Raw genomic sequence first — 21,764 nt, 5'->3', positions numbered from 1 at the left:
GCAAAATATATACATATTTCATTTTTATTGTTGGACATAAAAGACTGTAAAAAAAAACACCAGGAAATCAGCTCCAAGTGTTTTTAATTTAAGACATCTGTTCCCAAGTATTCCCACGCATAATAGAGAGACGTGATCATATACAAATGAAAGCAAGCAGTCTACGAATTATTTGTAATTATGTTCCGGCCCCCCAACCATCCGCTCAAGAAAAAAGAAATCCACCCGTGGCTGGATCTAGTTGATGATCCCTGCTCTAAGAGCTTTGCACACTATCTTTTTAAAAATTCTTCAAGCTCTGTCAAGTTGGTTGTTGATCATTGCTAGACAGCCATAGATTTTCAAGCCGATTTAAGTCAGAACTGTAACCAGGCCACTCAGTAAAATTCAATGTCATCTTAGTAAGCAACTCCAGTGTATACAGTGCCTTGCGAAAGTATTCGCCCCCCTTGAACTTTGCGACCTTTTGCCACATTTCAGGCTTCAAACATAAAGATATAAAACTGTATTTTTTTGTGAAGAATCAACAACAAGTGGGACACAATCATGAAGTGGAACGACATTTATTGGATATTTCAAACTTTTTTAACAAATCAAAAACTTCGAAATTGGGCGTGCAAAATTATTCAGCCCCTTTACTTTCAGTGCAGCAAACTCTCTCCAGAAGTTCAGTGAGGATCTCTGAATGATCCAATGTTGACCTAAATGACTAATGATGATAAATACAATCCACCTGTGTGTAATCAAGTCTCCGTATAAATGCACCTGCACTGTGATAGTCTCAGAGGTCCGTTAAAAGCGCAGAGAGCATCATGAAGAACAAGGAACATACCAGGCAGGTCCGAGATACTGTTGTGAAGAAGTTTAAAGCCGGATTTGGATACAAAAAGATTTCCCAAGCTTTAAACATCCCAAGGAGCACTGTGCAAGCGATAATATTGAAATGGAAGGAGTATCAGACCACTGCAAATCTACCAAGACCTGGCCGTCCCTCTAAACTTTCAGCTCATACAAGGAGAAGACTGATCAGAGATGCAGCCAAGAGGCCCATGATCACTCTGGATGAACTGCAGAGATCTACAGCTGAGGTGGGAGACTCTGTCCATAGGACAACAATCAGTCGTATATTGCACAAATCTGGCCTTTATGGAAGAGTGGCAAGAAGAAAGCCATTTCTTAAAGATATCCATAAAAAGTGTCGTTTAAAGTTTGCCACAAGCCACCTGGGAGACACACCAAACATGTGGAAGAAGGTGCTCAGGTCAGATGAAACCAACATTGAACTTTTTGGCAACAATGCAAAACGTTATGTTTGGCGTAAAAGCAACACAGCTCATCACCCTGAACACACCATCCCCACTGTCAAACATGGTGGTGGCAGCATCATGGTTTGGGCCTGCTTTTCTTCAGCAGGGACAGGGAAGATGGTTAAAATTGATGGGAAGATGGATGGAGCCAAATACAGGACCATTCTGGATGAAATCCTGATGGAGTCTGCAAAAGACCTAAGACTGGGACGGAGATTTGTCTTCCAACAAGACAATGATCCAAAACATAAAGCAAAATCTACAATGGAATGGTTCAAAAATAAACATATCCAGGTGTTAGAATGGCCAAGTCAAATTCCAGACCTGAATCCAATCGAGAATCTGTGGAAAGAACTGAAAACTGCTGTTCACAAATGCTCTCCATTCAACCTCACTGAGCTCGAGCTGTTTTGCAAGGAGGAATGGGAAAAAATGTCAGTCTCTCGATGTGCAAAACTGATAGAGACATACCCCAAGCGACTTACAACTGTAATCGCAGCAAAAGGTGGCGCTACAAAGTATTAACTTAAGGGGGCTGAATAATTTTGCACGCCCAATTTTTCAGTTTTTGATTTGTTAAAAAAGTTTGAAATATCCAATAAATGTCGTTCCACTTCATGATTGTGTCCCACTTGTTGTTGATTCTTCACACAAAAATACAGTTTTATATCTTTATGTTTGAAGCCTGAAATGTGGCAAAAGGTCGCAAAGTTCAAGGGGGCCGAATACTTTCGCAAGGCACTGTATTTGGCCTTGTGTTTTAGGTTATTATGCTGCTGAAAAGTGAATTAGTCTCCCAGTGTCTGTTGGAAAGCAGACTGAACCAGGTTTTCCTTGAGGATTTTGCCTATGCTTAGCTCTATTCCATTTATTTTTATCGTGAAAGAAGTCCCTAGTCCTTGCCGATGACACACATACCAATAACATGATTCAGCCACCACCATGCTTGAAAATGTGATGAGGGGATGTCAGTGATGTGTTGTGTTGGATTTGCCCCAAACACAACGCTTTATATTCAGGATATAAAGTTAATTTCTTTACAAACAGGATTCATGTTTTGGAATATTTGTTCTGTACAGGCTTCTTTCTTTTCACTCTGTCATTTACACTAGGTTAGTATTGTGGAGTAACTACAATGTTGTTGATCCATCCTCAGTTTTCTCCTATCACAGCCATTAAACTCTGTAACTGTTTTAAAGTCACCATTTGACTCATGGTGAAATGCCTGAGTAGTTTCCCTCCTCTCCGGCAACTGAGTTAGGAAGGACACCTGTATCTTTGTTTTGACTGGGTGTATTGGTGCACCATCCAAAGTGTAATTAATAACTAATACATTTAGCCTCTTGAACTTATTTAGGCTTACCATAACAAAGGGGTTGAATACTTATTGACTCATTTCAGCTTTTCATTTTTAATTAATTTGTACAAATGTCTAAAAACATATTTCCACTTTGACATTATGGGTTATTGTGTGTAGGCCAGTGACACAAAACCTCAATTTAAATCAATTTTAAATTCAGGCCATAACACCACAAAATGTTGGAAAAAGTCAAGGGGTGTGAATACTTTCTGAAGGCATTGTAGCACATGTGGTCTCTCACTATGGCAGGTGAGCTCAGGTTATAATTCACCTTCATGGGACAGTGCTCTCACAGGCATCCATCCAGCTGGCAAACCAACCGCACGGCACAGACTTTTTTTAAAGCAGCGAGAAACAACAACAGTGCGATAAGGTTTTCTATGCGCTGCTGCACAGTGTGAATGGTTGAGTGAGTAGCTGATCTCGGACGGGTGTTCTTCTGCTAGAGACGATGTACAGCATTGACTTCCTCCCTGACACATGAAAGATCCTCCACCAAGGAAACACTACTGTATGTGTGCTGAAAGGGTACACAGACGCTGCTCTAGGACTGCTCACTTCTTTGTTTGAATGTATTCTTTGAATGTATCAATGACAGTATCTACACTGAAAAAATAATTACTTCAGCAAAAAAATAAATGTCCTCTCACTGTCAACTGCGTTTATTTTCAGAAAACTTAACATGTGTAAATATTTGTATGAACATAACAAGATTCAACAACTGAGACATAAACTGAACAAGTTCCACAGACATGTGGCTAACAGAAATTGAATAATGTGTCCCTGAACAAAGAGGCGGTCAAAATAAAAAGTAACAGTCAGTATCTGGTGTGGCCACCAGCTGCATTAAGTACTGCAGTGCATCTCCTCCTCATGGACTGTACCATATTTGACAGTTCTTGTTGTGAGATGTTACCCCACTCTTCCACCAAGGCACCTGCAGGTTCCCAGACATTGCTGGGGGGAATGGCCCTAGCCCTCACCCTCCGATCCAACAGGTCCCAGATGTGCTCAATGGGATTGAGATCCAGGCTCTTCGCTGGCCATGGCAGAACACTGACATTCTTGTCTTGCAGGAAATCCCGCACAGAACAAGTAGTATTGCTGGTGGGTCATGTCGGGATGAGCCTGCAGGAAGGGTACCACATGAGGGAGGAGGATGTCTTCCCTGTAACGCACAGCATTGAGATTGCCTGCAATGACAACAAGCTCAGTCTGATGATGCTGTGACACCGCCAGAGCACAGGCCTCAGTGTAACGCTCATTCCTTCAACGATAAACGCAAATCTGACCATCACCCCTGATGTGACCAAACCGCAACTCGTCAGTGAAGAGCACTTTTTGCCAGTTCTCTCTGGTCCAACGACGGTGGGTTTGTGCCCATAAGCGACGTTGTTGCCGGTGATGTCTGGTGAGGACATTACAACAGGCCTACAAGCCCTCAGTCCAGCCTCTCTCAGCCTACTGCGGACAGTCTGAGCACTGATGGAGGGATTGTGTATTCCTGGTGTAACTCGGGCAGTTGTTGTTGCCATCCTGTACCTGTCCCGCTGGTGTGATGTTCGGATGTACCGATCCTGTGCAGGTGTTGTTACACGTGGTCTGCCACTGCGAGGACGATAAGCTGTCCGTCCTGTAGCACTGTCTTAGACGTCTCACAGTACGGACATTGCAATTTATTGGCCACATCTGCAGTCCTCATGCCTCATTTCAGATTGCCTAAGGTTACGTTCACACAGATGAGCAGGGAACTTGGCATCTTTCTTTTGGTGTTTTCAGAGTCAGTAGAAAGGCCTCTTTAGTGTCCTAAGTTTTCATAACTGTGACCTTAATTGCCTACCGTCTGTAAGCTGTTAGTGTCTGTAAACTGTTAGTGTCTTAACGACCCTTTACAATGAAGATCTGTGAAGTTATTTGGATTTTTACTAATTATCTTTGAAAGACATTGTCCTGAAAAAGGGACTTTTCTTTTTTGCTGAGTTTATAAACACAACATGTAAAGTGTTGTTCCCATGTTTTATGAGCTGAAATAAAAGATCTCAGAAATGTTCCATACACACAAAAAGCTTATTTCTCTAAAATGTTTTGCACAAATTTGATTACATCCCTGTTAGTGAGCATTTCTCCTTTGCCAGGATAATCCATCCACATGACAGGTGAGGCATATCAAGAAGCTGACTAAACAGCAGGATCATTACACAGGTGCACCTTGTGTTGGGGACAATAAAAAAGCAATAAAATGTGCAGTTGTCACACAACACAATGCCACAGACATCTCAAGTTTTGAGGGAGCGTGCAACTGGCATGATGACTGCTGAAATGTCCACGAGAGCTGTTGCCAGATGATTGAATGTTCATTTCTCTACCATAAGCCGCCTCCAACATAGTTTTAGAGAATTGGCAGTACGTACAACCGGCCTCACAACCGCAGACTACGTGTATGGCATTGTGTGGGCAAGCGGTTTGCTGATGTCAACATTGTGAACAGAGTGTCCTATGGTGGCAATGGGGTTATGGTATGGGCAGGTATACACTACAGACAACGAACACAATTGCATTTCATCGCAATTTGAATGCACAAAATGAATGTGACAAGACACTGAGGCCCATTGTGAGGAGGCCCATTTTTTAAAGGTATCTGTGACCAACAGAGGTATATCTGTACCCCCAGTCATGTGAAATCCATAGATTAGGGCCTAAGGAATTTATTTCTGTCACGACTTCCGCCGAAGTTGGTCCCTCTCCTTGTTCGGGCGGCGTTCAGCGGTCGACGTCCACCGGTTTTCTAGCCACCACCGATCCACTTTTCATTTTCCATTTGTTTTGTCTTCATTGTACACACCTGGTTTCCATTCCCATAATTATATGTTCCTTATTTAACCCTCTGTGTCCCACATGGTTTTGTGCTTGTTTGTTCATTGTAAGTTGGTCTCATTTGTGAGCTTGATTATGTTCCTTCTTGGAATATTTGTTTTTTTGAGTAAAGTTACGTTTATTACTCATCTCTGTGTCCTGCGCCTGACTCCGCCTTACCTGCTACACCTTGACGCCTTACAATTTCAATTCACTGATTTCCTTCTATGAACTGTAACTCAGTAAAATCTATGAAATTCTTGCATGTTGCATTTATATTTGTGTTCAGTAAAGCTGTAATCGTACTGTTATTTCCTAAAAGTGTGAATATTTTGCTCTTTCAGATTGTTTTCTTTATAGTATCTTGTATCAGGTTTTGTTATTTTGTTCTGAATAAATGTTATTTCCATGTGAAGGTGAGGAGTGATCCTGTTTAAGTCAGTTCAATGGAACGTTAGAGTTGGGAAAGCCTAGACCACGGGTGTCAAACATCGACCCCAAAATCAGTGGATAGAGGACTATTGTTTGCTAATTTTGACGATTAGGAAATATGACACATTTTCAGTGCAGCCCTCTGGACCTCGTTGGGGACAAATGTGACTCCCGGGGCAAAATTAGTTTGACACCCCTGGCCTAGACTAAGGCCCTATATTTAAACACTCAATGACAATATCAAAAATGTGAAAGGGCACTCACTTTCTTAGTGTACAGACACACAGGGAGAAAAGAAAAACTGCAGACCAAAGGAAAATATCAATGCTCTAGAGGGGAGAGGAGGGTGTGTTAAAGAGAGTGAAATTGTTGACTTCAATAGAGAAGAGTGTGCAAGAGAGTAAAGAGGAGACAAACACAAAGTCAACCACTGGACACATTAGTTTCCATAGATCTTCTACTTATCACTAATATTTATCCTAGCTGTGTCTAGAGTGTTAAGCAACTGAGAAACTCAAAAGACATCCCGAGTGTTGGAGGAGAATGTTTCATTAAGGGTAATTTGCCAAACGAAACCCATTAACATTCAGCACAAGGCGTTCAGCTCTCTCATGTTTATCACAGTGGATGTGAAGGCAGGCAGTGGCTCTGGGAGCATTGTGATGAGTAGTGTGCCATCATGGCACTGACAGAGTACAAGATAACGATCACCCTGTCGAACCCTGTCACTTGCTTCCCCTTCAGATCACTTCCCTCCCAGGCTTCACCCTCAGCGCTAAGCTAATTGGGTGAGGAGGGAAAAACTCTAAATGAAAGGGCAGGTTTCCCTGTAAATGATTCAAAAACTTTGCTAAATCTCAGTGCATCAATTGACTGTGATGAACACACACAGGGTAGGCCTGAATACTGATAAGCGGGCGAAGCCAAACAAGAGTAACTGTCAAACCTCAACTGAACCTAGAAGAACAAACGGAACCTGGCCTGGAGCCAAGCCAGCACCAGCTCATCAGCACGGACAACACAACACTCTTATATTGTTTATTTAACGCTCTGCACATAATGCATAGGAGTTGAGGACCAATTAATGGGAACCACAGATATGAGATGATTATGTGTTTATTATTTAATTTCTGTCCAGTAGTTCTTCTCAGTAGCAGTGAAAAGCAGAGCCAGTATATTTCTATGTGGCTCAAGTGAAATGCAGCTTTCATGGTTCCTCGTCAGAGAGAGATTCATTACCCAGCAGAGTTCAGGGGCCTGAGAAACTCCTCTCTTTATCACACCAGTGATTAAGTCTATTGATTGCCGCAGGGAAAAGTGGCTGCTCGGAGTCGGGGCCAGGCTACAAGGCTGATGTTGAGTCTCACTGTGTAGCAGTTGGGGAAGAGGGAACTCACATTGACTTGTTGAACACAGTGCTACTGTAACAAGAATAACTTTCAGATGTCTTCCTCAGTGAATGCAACTGAAGTAGATGAAAGTAAACAATGTAAAGGAACATCTAAAAATATGTGGGACTGTCCGACCCATTCATTATAATATCAGGGTTGTATCTGGAGTCTGACTTCAATGGTCGTCTGATGATTCATCGTGGTCTCTGGGAGGGAAGCAGCAATCTGAAGGCCCACGCTGCAACACTTCCATATTTTATGTAGTTTATTTAAGTGATCATGCCTGAGAAGCTGGTGTTTGGAGGATATATTGGCACGCGTGTTGTTAGACCCGAGACAAAGTTGATATATCGTGCCAATATATCCTTCAAACACCAGCTTTGAGGACATTATCACTTTTCTACAATGGGTTACCAACATATTCAAATAAAGATTGACATATTTTCATTAAAAACATTATTTTGATGAATGTATTCATACTATTTCATCCTTCCACAAGATATAGTCTAGACATAAATCTATGGTTGTTATCCAAGCCAGCTGGTCGTTCATTCTATCGGTTTGGTTGTTGAACACAGAGACGTGACCCAGTCGTTCAGTCTTTTTGTTTTGTGTCTAAGGACGCGACTCAATAGTTCATTCCAAATGTTCCATTGCCATATTGGCTGGCAACGTTTTTATCCCGTGCTTGCTAGCTAGCCAACTACGGCTAACTTACAGTCATGTTAAACAGTGAAGACATAATAACAACGAAGTAGCTGCATTTGTTTAAACTGTTTTCTAGTGACATTTATTTGGATACATCCATAACAATGATCTAATGATGTGCGATTTCAGCTGGCATAGAAAATGTGCTCTCTCGTCAAACACTGTCGTTCAGAGGAGCTAGCCAACAACACAACTAACACAATCATTTCAAACTGAAGCTGGAAATAATTCAAACTAGCTGCACTTTGTTTCATTTGAACCTGTTTTCTATTGATAGAAATTATGCTAATTCATGATTTCGAGTGGTTGAGAAAACCTGTCTGTCTTATCCCGACACGTTAATTACTATGGGACAGCTGGAGATCAAATTTGAATATTGAAACAATGTTGCAAATGTCGGAGAGACAGACAGCAAGGTTTATACAAATCTCTGCTGTTGAAAACTAAATGTTAGTCTAAAAGAAATGTGAGATAATGTCTAGATGCTATTTATAGTGGAGATCAAGTTTAGAAATTGCCTGGTTGGGCTGATGAGAGAGTGGATTGCGAAGTCAGATAGAAAATAGGCATTTTAACGTCATAGATTTAGCCTGTGGTAACTTGTGAAATAGACACCAGCTGGAATGTGGTTTTAACCAATCAGCATTCAGGATTAGACCCAACCTTACGTTATTCATGTTTTTAGAGTTTGTTTTCACCTCACTGGCACAACACACAATATACCCTAACGCATGTGAGGTATGGAGAAATCTGGCCATGGAGTCACGAACCCACTTCCGTACAACCTGACGTCTGTCATATGAGTACATGGGTGTGTCCACAGAAAATGAGATGGGCAATCCATGTTCATGAATGAAATACCCTCCCTGGGAGAGGTGTTACATTTCAGTAGGCTTGAAATAATAATTTGTTCTTAAGTTCTTAACTGACTTGCCTAGTTAAATAAAGGTTCAATTTAAAAAAAAACACACACACACTCATACACTGAGTGTACAAAACCTGCAACTCAATATTAGGAAGGTCTTCTTAATGTTTTTTATACTCAGTGTATAACTTCCACCTGAATGGAGGAAATAAAATCCTTTCTTTGTCAAGGATACTGTAGGAAACTAAAGGGATTACATTGAAGTATCCATTGAACAGTGAACATTGAGGGACCATTGTCAGCTGGGTATTGCTACAGTCATCACGGATGTAATAAATACATAGATCAGTTAAAAATTACACACGGCAAACTTAAATTACATTTTGCACAACATAGATCAGTATCTACAGAACATATTTGCTTTTTATCCAGTCCACGGTCACATACAGGAAAGTAGGGTGTAAAAAAAATATCGATATAGAAGATATAAAGTATCTTTTGTCCTGGAAGTTATGAAAAACTACAATCTTTATCCAATCCTGAGCTGCAACCAATGCTTTGTATTTCAGATCCAAAAAAAAAAAGACAGACCTTGTATGATTCTCACTGGGAATATTCAATGTTTTCCCCTTGCTTTAACAATATCATCTATGAGACTGAATGAAGTGACCTTCAAATTCCCTGCAGAGCCCACTGGCAATCCCCCTACTACCTTAGCTCTGTGTACATAATCCACAGCCAACAGGAGACTCAGAAACCTATTACAACTCCGCAATAATGCAAAGGTGTGTGTGTGTGTGTGTGTGTGTGTGTGTGTGTGTGTGTGTGTGTGTGTGTGTGTGTGTGTGTGTGTGTGTGTGTGTGTGTGTGTGTGTGTGTGTGTGTGTGTGTGTGTGTGTGTGTGTGTGTGAGTGCATGTGCACCCATATGCATGTGTATGTGCATACCTATGCATGAGTTATGGATAATACAACAAAGAGTCCACTATAAAGGATGGATGCATCAAAGGCTGACATTGGCCATTAATCACTGTGACAGAACATGATGCGTTGCATGGGGAACAGGCTAAAACAGATGCTGGATGAGAAAACTGTTCTTTTGATGCATCTTCATCTCCATGGTTGTTTTGATAACCCATCCTGAAATATTAACTGTTTACTACTCACTTAATGTCATATTGAATGTCAGAATATAGATATAACATACATTTCAGTAATTTAGCATACTGTGTTCAAGCCATGACATCACACCATGACACTATTCAAGATGATTATGTGATGACATCATCTTTGCTGATGGACTGTTTGTTCAGATGAGGCAGTTAAGAGGGAGGCCTTGTCTAATAGAGATGAGCACTGGGAACAGAAGTCCAAAGGTTAAAGGAACAGGCAGGACAATTAAGAGTGTACCTAAATACAATTAGCATACAAATGGTTAATAGTAAAACAAATACTGTATTGAATATTGAGCCTGAAATAGAATGTATGTCCTACCATGCTTTGCCTCTTAGTTATACCATGCTTTCTTTTATCCACATTACTAAAAACAAGTGATGCACTCGCAGGTAAAAGGCCACGTGTCAAACTCATTCTACAGAGGCCCGAGCATCTACGGGTTTTCGCTCATCCCTTGTACTTGATTGATGAATTAAGGTCACTAATTGGTAAATAACTCCCCTCACCTGGTTGTCTAGGTCTTAATTGGAAAAAACAAAAAGATGCAGGCACTTCATGGAAATGAGTTTGACACCCCTGTAGTAGGCCTACTGATAATTATGTTTTTTTTTTAATTATCTTTCTGTACACAAAAAGGTGCTATCTAGAACCTAAAATGCTTCTTCGGCTGTCCCCATAGGAGAAACCTTTAAATAACTATTTTTTGGGGATCCAGGTATAACCCTTTTGGTTCCAGGTAGAACCCGTTTGGGTTCCATTTAGAACCATTTTTGCATAGGGTTCTACCTGGAACCAAAAGGGTTCTACCTGGAACCCAAAAGGGTTATCTTATGGGGACAGCCATATAACCCTTTTGGAAACCTTTTTTAAGAGTGTACCACATCTAAAAGTCATACATTGATATCAGGCCCTGGCCTATGTGAAGACACCAGAGCACTTCGAGAAGCTCTTTTCAAATGTAGTTGCAACTTCGGTGCTTCATCAAGTTAGCTGCACATGGAGATTGTGCTAGTAGGCTGTCCGTAGATACAGAAGCCTACAACAGCCGACCACTCACCTACTTATTGCCCTCAATCGTGTCTTATGCTCATATTTTAAATATTTTACACTGGAAACCAAAATTATAACATTTTATATAATTATTTAATTAAACAGTTGCTTGAAAAATATAATACTATGTCTAGAAAATGTGCCGTTACATACCAGATATCTCTGTCTGTGGCACCCCGTTGAGAGTGAAGCCTTTACCGCTGTAGAACTGTCGGACATCCGAACAGCTCCGGGCTTTACTGCTCGCATTGTCCGCCGACAATGGGATAGCAGATAGACAAAGGAATAGGAGAGCCTGGAGAAAATCCATACTGACAACCAAATAGTAAGGTGTAGATCAAAGAGAACGAGTCTTGGCAATTAAAAATAAATCCTACAAAGCCTCGTATGACATTCAACCGGTAGATAAAGCCTCCCTTGGCGGTGTATCTGGCTTTGGCGCGGAGGATACAGCTGGAAACACCAGCTGAGCAATCTGTCAGCGCTCCCCGGAGTCCTGTGACGACGCTGTGACTGTCAAGATGAGCAAGTCCTCGCAGTGATGAGTCTACTAGGCAGAACCGCTCTAAAAAAAAAACGAAAATTAATTACTGTAATACGTGTTATCAAAATCCACCAATAAACCGAATAAAGGCTCTGCTACTGTCAGTGAAGAGTCACAGTAGTCTTTGATGAAACTGTATGGAACAGGTGAACTCTACAAATATCGGAGATGTGTAAGGGAGAATAGCCCGAGTGTTGTGAGCTGAGCACGTAGCACAGCCAGTATAGGATTGGAATCGCGCTGGGATACTCATGCGGAGCTGCTGTTTTGGTGCCGCCCCGCGGAGAACAGAGGATGCCACCACCTGCAGGTCAGTGCGCTTCTGATTTCTTTTTTTTCTTTGTTTGTTGTTGTTGTTGTTTTTTAAATACATTTTTATTCATAATACAAAATCAACAACTTCGAATGTGCAGCACTTTAATATTATTTATCTTTCTTCCAGAGCCAATCAAAACCTATTTGTTTGGTGAAAAATAAGTGTATAATTCTAGAAAAATCACTCGAGATTTCGCGTTATGGAGATTAGCTCAAATGCATTCACTGTTGGCTCTTGAAAGTCCACACCATCTCTAGGCTACTGGATGGGATAAAGATGTAGGCTCTTTATTTGTATACCCTGCAGTATAACTTTCATACAAAGCAGGAAATGTAAAACTTGTAGCGTATTTGAGGTTTAAAAAGGCCTCTGAAGTTTGTAATTTTCACTTTATAATTTCAGACTTTCCCTTACAAAAAATTGCATCAACCCCTACAAAAATGTCCATTCATTATAATCCACATAGTAATTCAGATTTCCTGTTGCAGCAGAATTATTTTCCTGTTGTAGCAAACTGTCTCAAATCTAGATCTGTACCATGACCACAATGGGACAATACTTTCTGTTCATCTGTTTGAGTTCCGTGCAAAATACATTTTTTACCCACAGGTGTCCATAAAACACAATGACAAAACTCACATAATTGCACCGAACAAAGTGTCTTCATTAATTCTCTACACACATTCCCATTGACATAGGCCTACTGTACTGTACACACACAATTTCCAAGCATATAATCCGATTGTCAGCCGTATCTCCCTGCATGGCACAAAGATGGGTACAGAAGCCTGAGAGGTGGGAGTTGGTGGGTGGGAGGTCCGACCAGCCACTAAACTGTATGTGTGAAATGACAGTGTAATTACATGTACAGGGGACACATCTAGTCTCTCACTAACCACACTGTAATCCCTGTTACAGTGTAGCCTGCCAGGGTCTGTACTGGATTAACATGGGGTTGTCGTGAATTGGGACACAGCCCTCTGTGTGTGTGTGTGTGTGTGTGTGTGTGTGTGTGTGTGTGTGTGTGTGTGTGTGCGTGTGCGCATATGTGTGTGCGTGCGAGGGTGCATGATTGCATGGTTGTGTGTATAGTCTGTGTGCATGTGTGATAGAAGTGTGAAATGTATTCCTTAGGCCAACCTGGACTCAGGGAGAGATGTAACATAGTAAATGTAAATCCTGGACACTCCAATTAGTATGATGTATTACGTTTCTTATGGTATGTAATCATTTGTGGATGTCCAGGTTAGGGTTAGGCTTAGCTAACATGCTAAGTAGTTGCAAAGTAGTTAAAAAGTGTTAAGGTGTTGCAAAGTTTCTAATTAGCTAAAATGCTAAATTTGTCCAGGATGAGATTCGAATGTGCAACCTTTTGGTTGCTTGACGTTTGCGTTTAATGCCCACCTATCCTTCCCGACCAACAACCTTAATTTCATTTTTGCCTTAAGTAACCTTCTGTCTTTTATATAACCATATCAAACGTAACATACCTTACTAATTTGAGTGTCCCGGACAGTGTTACGTCTAGTCTATTACTCTGTTACGCCCATCCAGGCTGCATAGCCCTACAAAGCGAGACAGTTAGAAGACAGAAAGGGCAAGGCACTGATATTTGTCAGTGAAAGGCTCTTGGCAGAGTTCCCTCCCTCTCTCTCTCTCTCTCTGACTGAGTGGCAGCCACATTTTGAGTGTACCCATGCCAAGAGGTTGTTACTAGTTACTACAGCCACAAAATGAAAATTGGCGAAATTGTAAAAATTCATGATAACAAACATTTGCTTTTTGGTCTAATTCAAGCTCAGGGTTAGGCATAAGGTTAGCAGTGTGTTTAAGGTTACGGTTAAGGTTAGATTTCAAATCAGATTTTAAGAAGATAAATTATATAAATAGGCAAGGTTTAGCCCTAATTATGACTTTGTGCCTGTGGTAACTACTGACGAACATGCCAGGAAGTAAAAGCAGGAAGTGTACCCTTCAATCTGCGCTGTGATTTGTTTAAGTCAAGTTAACTGACATTACAAAAAATATATCGAAATATATTTTAGATTTGATATTCTTCAAAGTAGCCACCCTTTGCCTAGATGACAGCTTTGCACACTCTTGGTATTCTCTCAACCAGCTTCACCTGGAATGCTTTTCCAACAGTCTTGAAGGAGTTCCCACATATGTTGAGCACTTTTGGTTGCTTTTCCTTCACTCTGCGATCCAGCTAATTCAAACCATCTCAACTGGGTTGAGGTTGGGTGATTGTGGAGGCCAGGACTCCATCACCGTCCTTCTTGGTCAAATAGCCATTACACAGCCTGTAGGTGTGTTGGGTCATTGTCCTGTTGAAAAACAGATGATAATCCCACTAAGCGCAAACCAGATGGGATGGCGTATCGCTGCAGAATGCTGTGGCAGCCATGCTGGTTAAGTGTGCTGTGGAATTCTAAAGTAATCACTGACAGTGTCTCCAGCAAAGCACCCCCACGCCATCTCACCTCCTCCTCATTGCAGCAATTTGACCATGAAGGCCTGATTCACGCAGTCTCCTCTGAACAGTTGATGTTGAGATGTGTCTTTTACTTGAACTCTGTAAAGCATTTATTTGGGCTGCAATTTCTGAGCCTGGTGACTATAATAAACGTATCCTCTGAGCAGAGATAACTCTGGGTCTTCTTTTCCTGTCGCGGCCCTCGTGAGAGCGCTTGATGGTTTTTGGCACTGCACAAGTTCAAAGTTCTTTAAATGTTATGTATTGACTCATCTTCATGTCTTAAACTAATGATGGACTGTCGTTTCTCTTTGCTTATGTGAGTTGTTCTTGCCATAATATGGACTTGGTATTTACCAAATAGGGATATCTTCTGTATACCAACCTTACCTTGTCACAACACAACTGATTGGCTCAAACATATAAGGAAAGAAATTCCACAAATGAACTTTTAACAAGGCACATTGTTAATTGAAATGCATTCCAGGTGGTTACCTCATGAAGCTGGTTGAGAGAATGCCGAGAATGTGCAAAGCTGTCATCAAGGCAAAGGGTGGCAACTTTGCAGAATCTCAAATATAATATATATTTGTATTTGTTTAACACTTTTTTGGTTACTGCATGACTCCATATGTGTTATTTCATAGTTTTGATGTCTTCACTATTATTCTACAATGTAAAAAATACTAAAAATAAAGAAAAACCCTGGAATGAGTTTGTGTGTCCAAACTTTTGACTGGTACTGTATATTCGATTGCATGAACCACATCAGTTTGCATCATTTGAATGAACATCATACATTTTCATGGCAATCCAGCATCAGTTGAAATAACATTCCAAAATACCATGGAAATTATTGCATCACAATACCAGGCAGACATTGCGAGTGTACCCATACGTTTACCAGTCAAATTGAGAGGGTTAGGGCTTCCAAGTCCATTTTTATTCATTCTGTTTCTATGGGTGGATAAATAGGAGGAAAGTGGAATTGTCGGATGTGGCATGACTTGCAGACTATAATGGATTACAAAGGGAAAAGCCCAGTGGCACATAACTCCCAAACAAGCTGAATGCATTTTATGCTCGCATCAAGGAAAACAACACAGAGTCCTGCTTGAAAGCACCTGTTGTTCCAGATGACTGTGTGATCTTGCTCTCTGTGGCCGATGTGAATAAAACTTCTAAACAGGTTAACACTTGCAAAGACTCCGGGCCAGACGGAATACCAGGGCGCGTTCTCAGAGCATGTGCAGACCAGCTGGCAAGTGTCTTCCAAAGCTCATCACCAAGCACCCTGGGACTGAACACCTCCCTCTGCAACTGGATCCTGGACTTCCTGATGGGTCGACCCCAGGTGGTGTTGGTCGACAACAACACCTCAGCCATGCTGACTCTTAACACGGGGGCCCCTCAGGGGTGCATGCTTAGTCCCATCCTGTACACTATACAGTGAGTATACCAAACATTAAGAGCCCCCCCCCCCCCCCTCCCACTTTTGCCCTCAGAACAGCCTGAGTTTGTTGGGGCATGGACTCTACAAGGTGTCGAAAGCACTCAACAGGGATGCTGGCCCATGTTGACTCCAATACTTCCCACAGTTGTGCCAAGTTTGCTGGATGTCCTTTGGGTGGTGGACCATTCTTGATACACACGAGAAACTGTAGAGTGTGAAAAATCCAGTAGTGTTGCTGTTCTTGACACAAACCGTTGTGCCTGGCACCTTGTGGCACCTTGTGGCACATGTACACAATCATTGTCTCAATTGTCTCAAGGCTTAAAAATCATCCTTGAACCTGTCTCCTCACCTTCATCTACACTGATTGAAGTGGATTTAATAAGTGGCATCAATAAAGGATCATAGCTTTCACCTGCGTACACTTGGTCAGTCTATGTCATAGAAAGTGCAGGTGTTCTTAATGTTTTGTATTCTCAGTGTATATACACACTATACACACACTCACTCACACACACACTGACACTCTCATGCAAAACCCACACACCTTCACATACACTACATACGCCCACAACACACACACACATACCGACACAGCACATACACACACACACACGCACATACACACACACACACTTTTACACTTATAATTTGCTTTTGCTACTCTGTTCTTTATTTTACTCATATTATTATCTATCGTGATCCCTAGTCACTTTACCCTGCCCCTGCACATTGATCTGGTACTGGTATTCCCTGTATGTAACTCCATTCTTGTGTATTTTATTACTCTTGTGTTACTATAAAGTTTTTTTTTTTACTCTGCATGGTTGGGAAGGGCTAGTAAGTATGCATTTCACACTAAAGTCTACACCCGTTGTATTCGGTGCATGTGACAAATACAATTACATTTTTTTATTTGATTTTGATCAGCCCCATAGTCTCATTTCTGAGCTTAATGGAGCAGAATAGTCCAATCACTGCACATGCCTCACATGCATGGATCCATTCATTTATGCTGCATAACAAAAAAAGTAGTTTTTCTCTGTTGTCAGCTTCTATTCATGATGCAATTCAAGTTTATATAAATGATCATGAGAAACATCCTTCCCACTGGAAACAGACAATGTCAAGTCTTTATTTATATTTGGTTGAGTTGAATCAACAAAAAATGTCAATATGTCATTTGATTTAGGTTAAAAGTTGGGTTGATTCAACGTCATCACATTTAATTATTTTTGTTGAAATGGTGTGGAAACAACATTGATTCAACCTGTTTTTCGCAATGGGATATAGTGGTTAAGTGCATTGCAGTATTAACAAGCACCTTTCAAACCAAAAGCAAACGGAACCCGGATTCATTTCACACATTCTGCTGTTCAGAGTGTTCTATTCCGTCAGACTGGTTCTTGTGGTTGACCAATATTCTAACACATGCACATCTCACACGTCATGTTCAATAAATAGTTGGATACCAAGAGCTTTGTTTGCATGTCAATGCAAAAACAGAAAATGCTGGATTATTCCCAACAAAATATTAAGGATGACAATCCAGAGCTATTCATAATACACAGTCTGCTATTCCATTTGATGGAATTATTTGTCAAGATAAGATCATGACATTCTAGCTAGGTCTGTTAGGGTAATGACTTTAGTCATGACTGATTGGTTTGTAAGCAGAATGGTGAGAGTGTAAGAATCTGCTCTAACCTGAAAACAATAGTGTGCCAATGTCTGCCACTCTAATACAAAACAATGCCTGTTAGATGCTCTTCATTACATTTAGCATGTTTATTCTGATTTAGCTTGTCATGTTAATGAAATTGTGGCCAGTGAATCTGGTGTAACATTTGAAACAGCTGGTGACAGAGAGAGCAAACAGAGGTATATCCTAGTGTAGCCTCCGTCATTTTCACACCTGTCCTGGATTAGTTGTAGTCCTGACCAGAACATGCAGACGGAGAGAGCTGCACTACCAGCCACACATTCCCTTCCTTTCTGGCCAGAGTTGGGTAGAGGACTTTCCAAATGTCATCTGTTACATTTACTAGTTACTTGTCCTAAATTGTAATCAGTAATATAATTTTTTGGATTACCCAATCTCAGTAACGTAATCTGATTACTTTTAAGTTACTTTTAGATTACTTTCCTCTTAAGAGACATTAGAAGAAGACAAAAAGTATCAAACAAACACAGTTGGTGTGTCATCGTAGTGGTCTCTGACTTGGTAAACAAACTTAAACCTGCACCTTTTTTTCAAGGCTGAATTGAAGTAATTGAGGAAATGTAAAAGCAATCCAATAAGTAATCATCTAGTTTTTCAAAAACATTGTACAACTGGCGACCGAAGTCAGTGTGCATGCGCCCGGCCCGCCACAAGGAGTCGCTAGAGGGCGATGGGACAAGGACATCCCAGCTGGCCAAACCCAGACGATGCTGGGCAAGCTCATGCATCTCCCGGTTGCGGCCCAGCTGTGACTGAACCCAGGTCTGTAGTGACACCTCTAGCTCTGTGATTCTGTGTCTTAGACCGCTACGCCACTCGGGAGTCACCTGGAATGATACTTCTAACAGTTGATTTGTTGTTGTGTGATCCATCAGAATTTGGATTTTAAACAGTACACTTTCAGCACCAACTTTTAGGCTTCAGGGCCTGGTCTATCAGTGTGAAACCCAGTAGTCTGGGAGATCTCCACTAAAGCCCTTTGCCCTCCTTACCATTCCTCCATGATGGATGACCTCTCATGCTCCACTATCCCCCAGGATAAGGCTGCTAACCTCAGTCCATCCCTCAGCCCCTCACTGCTAAGACACCGAATTACCAACACATATTTGATGGATGAGCACCAATTGAACTGAATGAACAGGGCAACTGTGAGGCTTAACCCTCTATAATGTATATGTGCATTCATGCAGATTGTGTGCACGCACGCACGCACGCACACACACACTCACACACATGCACAAACCCACACATTTATGCACTGCTTAAGACTCCACAGAGATGAAAGGGGGTCTAGACTGACGATGAAGATAAATATGGAATCAACACATCTACATACTGTACAGGCTATGCGTTTGTGTGTTTCTGTGGCTCTGTGTGTGGTGCATTCCTGCAGCGTGGTGATGAAAGTCTTGGGGCTGGAGGACAGGGCTCAGGTCAGAGGGGGCTGGGCTGGGGGTAGTGGGGGCTACAGACCTTTGGGTCTGGCTCTCCGGGCGGCGCTCTGCTCTGCCTCTATCTGGCAGAGAGAGGTCCTGGAATAGCTCTATGCTGCTGGCCTGGCAGAGAGAGGTCCTGAAATAGCTCTGTGCTGCTGGCCTGGCAGAGAGAGGCAGCTCAACCGTTAGCTCCGCTGATCCCCACCTCTCCCTGACTGGAGGAATCCCTGCTATTAATGGAGCGTTATTAGAGAGCACCATATCAGCATTAGAAAGTGTGAATACATTATGGGCAACTGCAAGCTAAATCCTATTCAATCTTTCTTACAGAAAACTGAATCCCTACAGGCTAATGAAGCTGAGCCAACATGAACTACAGTTGAAGTCTGAAGTTTACACACACCTTGCCAAATACATTTAAACTCAGTTTTTCACAATTCCTGACATTTAATCCTAGTAAAAATTCCCTGTCTTAGGGAATTAGTTAGGATCACCACTTTATTTTAAGAATGTGAAATGTCAGAATAATAATAGAGAGAATGATTTAATTCAGCTTTTGTTTCTTTCATCACATTCCCAGTGGGTCAGAAGTTTACATACACTCAATTAGTAGTTGGTAGCATTGCCTTTCAATTGTTTAACTTGGGTCAAACATTTTGGGTAGCCTTCCACAAGCTTCCCACAATAAGTTGGGTGAATTTTGGCACATTCCTCCTGACAGAGCTTGTGTAAATGAGTCAGGTTTGTAGGCCTCCTTGCTCACACACGCTCTTTCAGTTCTGCCCACAAATTTTCTATGGGATTGAGGTCAGGGCTTTTTGATGGCCACTCCAATACCTTGACTTTGTTGTCCTTAAGCCATTTTGCCACAACTTTGGAAGTATGCTTGGGGTCATTGTCCATTTGGAAGACCCATTTGCGACCAAGCTTTAACTTCCTGACTGATGTCTTGAGATGTTGCCTCAATATATCCACATAATCTTCCATCCTCATGATGCCATCTATTTTTGAAGTGCACCAGTCCCTCCTGCAGCAAAGTACCCCCACAACATGATGCTGCCACCCCCTTGCTTCCCTGTTGGAATGGTGTTCTTAGGCTTGCAAGCCTCCCCCTTTTTCCTCCAAACATAATGTTGGTCATTATGCCCAAACAGTTATATTTTTGTTTCATCAGACCAGAGGACATTTCTCCAAAAAGTACAATCTTTGTCCCCATGTGCAGTTGCAAACCGTAGTCTGGCATTTATTATGGTGGTTTTGGAGCAGTGGCTTCTTCCTTGCTGAGTGGCCTTTCAGGTTATGTCGAAATAGGACTCGTTTTACTGTGGACATAGATACTTTGTACCTGTTTCCTCCAGCATCTTCACAAGGTCCTTTGCTGTTGAGCTGCGATTGATTTGCACTTTTCGCACCAAAGTACGTTCATCTCTAGGAGACAGAACGCATCTCCTTCCTGAGCAGTATGACGGCTACGTGGTGCCATGGGGTTTATACTTGCGTACTATTGTTTGTACAGATGAACATGGTACCTTCAGGCGTTTAAAAATTTCTCCCAAGGATGAACCAGACTTGTGGAGGTTTACAATTTTTTTTCTGAGGTCTTGGCTGATTTCTTTTGATTTTCCCATGATGTCAAGCAAAGAGGCACTGAGTTTGAAGATAGGCCTTGAAATACATCCGCAGGTACACCTCCAATTGACTGAAATTATGTCAGTTAGCCTATCCGAAGCTTCTAAATCCATGACATCATTTTCTGGAATTTTCCAAGCTGTTTAAAGGCACAGTCAACTTAGTGTAACTTCTGACCCACTGGAATTGTGATACAGTGAATTATAAGTTAAATAATGTGTCTACCAACAATTGTTGGAAAAATTACTTGTGTCATGCACAAAGTAGATGTCCTAACCGACTTGCCAAAACTATAGTTTGTTAAAAAGAAATTTGTGGAGTGGTTGAAAAATGAGTTTTAATGACTCCAACCTAAGTGTATGTAAACTTCCAACTTCAACTGTATGTGACCTGGCCTGGAAAGGACAGTCGGTGGTTTTGGCCAAGCTCCAGGTCCAGCCATGGTGTCATAGAAATCAGATGTTAAGATAACCTCTTGAGTTGAACCATTGGCATAAATGAATTAACTTTTTTTCTGCCTTTACATGTTTCATAACAAGTCGGAATCGGATTTCACCTTCGAGATTCAAGGTTTTTGTAGCATTTGTGAATTTGATCAAACGTGGGTAAGTTATATACTTGTCAGACCACGCAGAGTTGCACTTTGACCTACTATAACATGCTGACCACACCACTCGCCTTCACGTGCGCAAGCGTTACAAAAGGAATGTACACATACATTTCATTCAATCATTGCACTCCGAACGTCTGCGTAGCTAGGCGCTAAAATAGAACTCGGTTTTATTTGTGATGCTTGACGCGCTGTAAGTCCGGCCTCTCCCATCTCCTCATTGGTTTTTAGGAGTATATACCCAAGTGGGTGATTGAAAGATGAACTGAGGTCCACACTCCAATCCAGTTGGTGGTGGTAATGCACCTTTAAATTGGTTGCCAACTGCCATATAAAGTCCAAAGAAGAAGCCTGAAGGAGGAGAGATGACTATAAACAAACTTGGTTTAACCTTTTATCTGTGTATTAATTGTCTGAGTAGAGGACCTTGTTTATT

The 21,764-nt window shown here is 41.5% G+C and overlaps 1 protein-coding gene across 1 annotated transcript in view; it reads right to left on the bottom strand.

Moving 5' to 3' along the window:
• LOC110521536 (glypican-1) overlaps nt 1-11,929 on the bottom strand; it is a 58,138-nt gene extending 46,209 nt beyond the window's left edge. The window contains exon 1 of the mRNA XM_021599140.2: nt 11,295-11,929. Coding sequence (XP_021454815.2) covers nt 11,295-11,451 — 157 coding nt within the window. The 5' untranslated portion in view covers nt 11,452-11,929. The remainder of the gene's footprint in view (nt 1-11,294) is intronic.
• Nucleotides 11,930-21,764: the final 9,835 nt, after the last annotated feature.

This window comes from Oncorhynchus mykiss, chromosome 30 (genome assembly GCF_013265735.2).
Source record: "Oncorhynchus mykiss isolate Arlee chromosome 30, USDA_OmykA_1.1, whole genome shotgun sequence".
Lineage (NCBI taxonomy): Eukaryota > Metazoa > Chordata > Actinopteri > Salmoniformes > Salmonidae > Oncorhynchus > Oncorhynchus mykiss.
Note: the sequence above shows the minus strand (reverse complement) of the source record. Positions and strands in the feature narration are given on the sequence as shown.